At 40.3% G+C, this 7380-nt stretch overlaps 1 protein-coding gene across 1 annotated transcript in view; it reads left to right on the top strand.

Annotated features, from left to right (window-relative positions):
• LOC101863891 (heart- and neural crest derivatives-expressed protein 2) overlaps nt 1-7272 on the top strand; it is a gene marked incomplete at its 3' end in the record, with an annotated part of 11097 nt that extends 3825 nt beyond the window's left edge. The window contains 2 exon segments of the mRNA XM_013081247.2: nt 4937-5577; nt 6690-7272. Of these exon segments, the coding sequence (XP_012936701.1) occupies nt 5315-5577; nt 6690-7272 (846 nt within the window).
• Nucleotides 7273-7380: the final 108 nt, after the last annotated feature.

The raw sequence follows: 7380 nt of genomic DNA, 5'->3' as shown, positions 1-7380 counted from the left end.
CCCTCTCTCTCTCCCTCTCCCCCTCTCTGTCCAACCTCTCTCTATGTCTGTGTAGAATCTATCAATTGTGTACTCGTAAAAGGCTTTATTTGTGTGTGTGAAGGTGCGTGTTTATACTCTAATTTCAAAGAACGATTCTTTTAGATTTTAGTACAGAACAAAAAATGAAGTAGCTCCGTTGTATTCTCCTGGCTCAGAATTTGTGTTCTTGAGTTTGAATGATGATGCTAGGAATTTTGGGTTTTTTTTTGCTTCCCTTTACTTAATACATGTATATATATTTGCTTCTTTTCCCGGCACCCCATCCTCCCCTCCCCCTTTTCCCCACCACCTTCCTCAATTTCCTCTTTCGTGTTAAATAGCTATGATGGGTTTCCAGAAGATACACATATAACCTTAAACGATACAGGTGGGTGGTTGGCGGGTGCTCTGATGTGGTTTGCTCCTTCTTTCCTTTCAAAATATATCATCCTGGTCTCTCCTCCTTCTTTTTTGTGTTTGTTACTCTTTTGTACTTCTGATCTTCTTATAGTGTTGCAAGTGCCGTAAAACACTTACAAAAACTAACAGTCCACTCTCTGATGATTCCATCTCAGGGAAGGCACACAATATCGCGGAATTTAAGCATGGTCGATTTTCCGGACAATACTAAAAAGTTCACTTCCAAAAGTTCTTTTGTTTTCAGCACACAAAACAGGATGACAGAAGTATATTTATAACTATAGTAGTAATTTGATAATGATAATGATGATAATAATAGAAACTATACTGATAATAATAAAGATAATAATAACAACAATGATAATAAATAGGCTGATGATGATAATAATAATAATAATAATAAACATTAAAAAATAAGAGTAATAATAATGATCATAATGATAATAATCATCATAATCATAATACAATAATAATGATCATAATGATAAATAGCATTTGTATAGCGCATATCCCTGCTCAACAGCAGGCTCTATGCGCTTTCCTAAAAAATATCAATGATATTGATGATATCAATACTAACAATAATGGCAATACTGATTACGATGAGTGATGGTGATGGTAATAAAAATATATAACGAATCAACAATAATCTAAGTAACAGTGTTGATAAAAAGGCTCTTTAATAATAAATGATAATACAAAAAGAATTCTTAATAGTGTTAGTAATAATAATTGCGATTATAGTAACAGTGATAACAACAATAATTTTAAAAATAAACAATAATTGTGTATTGGTTAAAAATATCCACGCTCCCTCTCTAAGTTTGGAATCATTCACTGGTGTGGATTCGACCCTACCCTATCACTGACTCTTTTTAAACGCCACACACACACACACACACACACACACACACACACACACACACACACACACACACACTCACAGGAGAGAGAGAGAGAGAGAGAGAGAGAGAGAGAGAGAGAGAGAGAGAGAGAGAGAGAGAGAGAGAGAGAGAGAGAGAGAGAGAGAGAGAGAGAGACGCATAAATTAATCATGATCTGGGCCAATTCTTCTTCTTCTTTCTTCTTCTTCTTCTTTAGGCGTCAGGTCTGGTGCGGACTTGACGATCGTGGTACCCCATCCATTCCCGTTGTCTCATTGTCTGTCTTTTCTTGTTCACCTCTTGGTTTTTCTCTTTGCGTTACTTGTTGCAAAGTTGTTCCGGCCATCTGTGTATGTTGAAAATGGGCAATAAGAAGGCAATCCCCCCCCCCTTTTTTTTTTCTTCTACCTTCCCCCCATTTGTCTCGGTTGCCTCTTTGTTTGTCTGTCTCACACACGTTAATATGAAAAGGTCAGTGAAGACAGTGGCAGTTTTATGGTCTACTGCCGTTTTGTTTTAGTTTCAGTTTTACTGTCATGAAACAGCTCTATCTTCGGCACTTATATGACAAAATTGAGTTGTAAGTGCCGTAAAACTCTTGCTAATATAAAAGAGATAGATCTACCATCTAAAAGCAAACAAAATCAACCAAACACACCCCCCCCCCCCGAAAAAAAAGAAATAAAACCAAAAACCAAAGCCAGTTAAGCACTTGTGAAATAATGATGCTGGCATAATGATTTAATTTTGTATTGCCGCTAAATGATGGATGGGAAGGAGCCAATATTGTTTACTACGACGACTGTGTTAATCTATGTGAAGAATGAATCGCTAGACACTGGAAGCTGCTCGTCTAGACACGCCAATTTACACAATGTCAGAATTAAACGCTTTTGTCAACAGTTGAAAATTTACTGCCCTAATGAGGATAACGCCTTATCGCTTCCTTGGAAATAATTTTATGATGGGGTTTTCGTTCCTCAGGTGATGTATTTAATAAATAATTTAACAATAGACCCACAACGCATGACTGACTTTACATTACGCTACCTGTTGTTTGAATAAGAACTGCAAACATTATCTGGCTGGCTTAATTTTTACAGCTTACGTTTAATTTGTTTTTTTGCGTTTTCCTGATGTTATTGAACTGCCCATTTCCCTGACTTCAGGAAACTTCTTTCTTCTTCTACTCGTTCCTCTTTATGTCGACATCCCAGTCTCTAGTCTCTAGTGCAAAGGCTGTTGTTCGCCGAAGATCCTATTTTATAGTACAGTTAAAGAGGGGGAAAAAAACAGCAACAAAAAACAACAACAGTGGGTGGTTGACGGGTGCTCTGATTTGGTTTGCTCCTTCTTTCCTATCAAACATCTATCGTCTTTATCTCCCCTTCTTCTTTTTTATGTGTGTTACTCTCTTGTAACACCTAATCTTCAGGCGCTCATATGACCTTATGCAGTTGCGAGTGCCGTAAAACCTCTACTAAAACTAAAAACTAAAAAAAACCCAACAACAACAAAAACAAAAAACACAAAACGACAAAGAGTAATAGTAGCACGGTAATAACTAGAAACTCAGCTTTGGCTTAGTTTATTATTATTCTCTCTTTTTTTTTTACCAAAGAGTTATCAAACCTTATTTGAATGCAAAGAAGTTTTCACTGCTCTCATCTCGTAAATTATAAGCCAAAGCATGCTTGAAACAATCTCTATTGTATACTTTGTCGTTCAAGTAATGAGGCGTCCAGGTGTTAATTACCTGACCCTGTTATACACTGGTGTAATTATCATCATAAAAATATTTGACGTATAGTTGTCGTCTTGAGCAAAGCAGGAGTAAAGGTTTAGATAAATACATCAACTAATGTACAAGTTAAACATCACGACAGGCCATAAATTACTCAGTGCAACATTGATCACTGACCAAAGGAATGACCATAGCCCACCTGGCCATAAATATTTCTTGTGTCTCTCAGAATCAGATTATTGGCGTCTGTTGTGTCGGTGCACTGTCCCCGTGGTTTTATGCACCCCGCATGATTTAGCAAAATTTGATCGTTTTTTTTGTGTGCATAATTTCTGATTATTTTCCTTTATTATTCTTTGTTAAAATTAACAGAATCGCATCATTTCACATTTTGGGCTCAGTTTGCATGATTTCAAATTTTTTCTTTCTTAAAACGACGAGGACAGGTCGCACACAGAAAAACTGAGTTCAACTACCGCGCGAGGTGAAATATTTATTTATTCATCGAGTAACTTGGTCTTTCTGCTGTAACTTGGTATCCTTCTCAGGTCTTCTTTTGCCCTGACAGGCAGAGTCGAAGCCCGCCTCCCAAACCATCTAAATTAAGTGCATTGGTGTGGGGGAGGGGGGGTGTGTGCAAAACATCAGCATCTACATTTTCAAAAAGTCAATTATTATTGGATCAATTTGACAGTTTGCACAAACATGAAGCGGGTTGGACACACATACTCACGAGCGAATGTACACGCACGAACAAACACACACGCACAAAACACTAAAATGTACCCAGTCAATGACTCCAATTAGACTCCAGCAAGACTTCAGTTACTTTGGGCATAGGTTAGAGTCTCCAAATATTGTCAGTTTATTTTAAAATTTAGCGCACCCAAGCCTCGAAGAAGAGGGAGTACAATAATTGGTCGCTTTTAAGCACAAGGGGGCTATCCCGAAAAAAAGCTGTTTTAATCAAGAAAATCGCAGGTAAAGTTTTTGCCCCTTGTTCAGTTTCTTACTTTAAAAGACAAGGTGAGATTTCTCTATTACTAAAGAAATATACACACCAATGAAACCAAACTGTTCCTATAGGTAGGGCAATGCCCACTTTTGGTGTAGATCAAGATTCCTGGAAACCCCCGAAATCTGGGTTTGTGCCTAAAAGGGACAAATTATCGTTTCAAATATGGGAAATGTATTATAAAAATGGCAATACGTCCAGTCTTCGAGGGGGGAAAATCTCTGAAACAAATTAAATTGATGTTCACGAGCTTAAAATCCATACGACTTATTCAAAAACAAAAATTTCACGCTGAAGTCTACACTCTTTTTACTTTACATTTTCTTTAGTCATGTTCTTCTTTGAAAGCTGCTTACAAGTCAAGAATATTCCGTCGTTCATTGTTTTGCAACTTTCTGTACATTGTATTTTCTTTCTTTCTTTCCATCTTTCTTTCCATCTTTCTTTGTTTATTTATTTGTTTGATTGTTTTTTTAAAATTAGTTTAGTTTTAGTTTAGTAAGTGTTTTACGGCGCTCGCAACCTGTTTATATTCATATCTTAATGTACTTCTTATAGATCTATTGCTAGTTCGTTTGCTTTCATTTATTCGTTCATTCATTCACTTGTTAGCTTGCTTCTTTTTTCTGTCATTTATTCAGAACTCGACCCTCCTTTGCATCTACACTTGTGCCCTCTAGTGGTCATATTCTCGGCAGGTGACCGTTAGAGCAAGCTCGACTGTATGTCAATTAACCCTTTTTTGTTGTTCTCTAGCTTCATTATTGATATAAGAATCAGAGACAGTAATCCGTTATCTCCATGACGTAGAAGTTCTTTCATAATTGTATGTCCACCTTTCTGTTCTTGCAGATGTTTCAAAGAGATCCCCTACGAACATGACGACTACCCCCGGCTCAGTGTAAAGGAACTGCTTCATTTTCTGAAGAAAAAAAGAAGCCACAGGGACAAGTGAAAAACAAGAAATACACGCATCAGCCGCTGCTTCAGCCAAACACTACTACTGAGCTCAAACTTGAGAAGTTGAGTAGCATTCTCCTGCTGTTTCAACAAAGAAATAGAAGAAGGTTTGTCGTTTTCATCCGCTTCCGAGCGTCGCCGATAGGACGACACATTTTTGGACACCATCGTCGACAGGACACACTTAAGGACACCTTAAGGACACATCCGTCGACAGGACACGCACGTTTTTGGTAGAGGGTCACCAGTTACCCCAGCAGCATCATCATCATGAGTTTAAGCGTTGGCGGCTACCCCCAAAGCTACCCCCACCACCCCCACCCCCACCAGCCTCATCACTACCACCACCCTCATCATCACACCCTCCAGACTGGTGGCAGCGGGGGAGGGGCGGGGGCAAACCAGGGGGGAGGAGCTATGACCACGCCCCACGACTTCTACCCCGCCTATCCGCATCCACAGATGTCTCGCTACCCGGAGCACCCAGACTCTGCTACTGCAGCCGCGGCTGCTGCTGTAGCTGCCTCAGGAGGGTAAGAGTTAACATTTGGGTTAACACAACGACCTTATAATAAATTACAGGTGGGAATGGGTACCCGGCCATAGACAGCGAAAGATCTTGTCAGTACGTTAGTGTTTTGGCGCCTATAAATGGCTGCTTGGCCTGTGTGCCTCCCCGGAAGTTTAGGTTGTTTCAGAATGCTCTCATGTCTGCAGGGGCAATAGTATAGATTGAGAAGCGCAAAGAGCTTGCTGCTGAGCTGGGATTTGCGCTATACAAATGCTATCTATTGTTATTATATCACCTCCTTGGGTTAACCCCTTCACTATCTCATACTTTACTTTACTTTGCTTTACTTTTCCGATTCAGTTGACATCTGAGTTCAAGCCCTTCGGTCTGCCGATATGGCAAATAATTTACAGGTTTTTATCAACTGTGTTTTGTTCCAGTATAGAGTATCTCATAAGACAGTGGAGTCCACTTGAACCGAAATCTGCAGGACCACCAGATTTTCTTCGGTTCAGTCGGGTTTTCAATTTAAAGATTACATGTATGCTCAAACAGAAGAGGAAAACATTGGGGATTACAAACATACATTTTTTGGGTTAACCGCTGGTTTTGGATTAACGTTGCTCGGTTTAAACGGATTCTTCTCTGATTGTATTTTATATAGCGCCTATCCACGCTCTGTAGCATGGTCTATGCACTACACAACTATTGTTACCCCAGCAGACTTCCAGAAACATTCTCAGCTTCTCGGGAAGCATACAGTGCAAGCTAAAACACTAACAAAATGATCCCCCCAAAAAATCGCTGTATCTTGCAAGAATATAGGCTTTGGTGGAATACTAAAGCAGGATTGGCGGTGAAAGGTTTTAGGTCTATGGGTATTGTTAGACGTGAACGTAACTATTCCACTGGTCTATAACTTTACAGGACGAATGAGTTTGTGCGTGTTTATAGGGAGCGGAAGATATATATAGAGAGAGATAGATAGAGAGATACAGAGATACAGACAGACACAGACAGACATACAAACAGAGATAGACATACATACATACAGACAGACACTGATAGACAGACCAAATGAATAAATAATTAAACAAACAAACTCCCCTGTCATTCTATATCATGTGTCTACAGCTACTTCCCCAACTGGATGCTGAGTCCCCCTCCAGAACTGACCGCCGTGTCCGGCCACATCCCAGACGGCTACCACAGTTTCGGCGCCCCGGGCTCCAACTCCCCGGGCGGGACGCACTACCAGTCTTTCATCCAGTACGAGAACGGCGTGCCCGTAAGGTGCATCAAGCGCAGGGTCACCGCCAACAAAAAAGAACGCCGAAGGACTCTCAGTATCAATAACGCCTTCGCGCAGCTTCGCGGCTGCATTCCCAACGTGCCGTCGGACACTAAACTCTCCAAGATCAAAACGTTACGCCTCGCCACCAGCTACATTTCCTATCTCATGGACATACTCGCGAAAGACGACCCCGAACTCTCCCGAACTGGATTTAAGGCGGAGCTCACGAAGAAAGTCTCGTCGTCGTCGCATTCTTCAGTGGCCGCTGCCAACTCTGGTGGCGGTGGTGGCGTAGTGAATACATTGGTGGCTGGGGTCAGCGGGAGTAACGTTAACGGAAAACCGGAAGCCACCATGGCCGCCGCCATTGTTCAGGCTAGGACAATTCTAGACAGGAGCGACGACAAGCGGAAGAGAGAATCGGTAAGAAAGATATAGACACCTGTCAAATTGTAACGGCTTGATAATAATAATAATAATTTATGATAACGATAAGTAATAATAATGATAAAAATAATGATGATAATAATG

The sequence above is a fragment of the Aplysia californica genome, unplaced genomic scaffold (genome assembly GCF_000002075.1).
Source record: "Aplysia californica isolate F4 #8 unplaced genomic scaffold, AplCal3.0 scaffold00122, whole genome shotgun sequence".
NCBI lineage: Eukaryota > Metazoa > Mollusca > Gastropoda > Aplysiida > Aplysiidae > Aplysia > Aplysia californica.
Note: the sequence above shows the minus strand (reverse complement) of the source record. Positions and strands in the feature narration are given on the sequence as shown.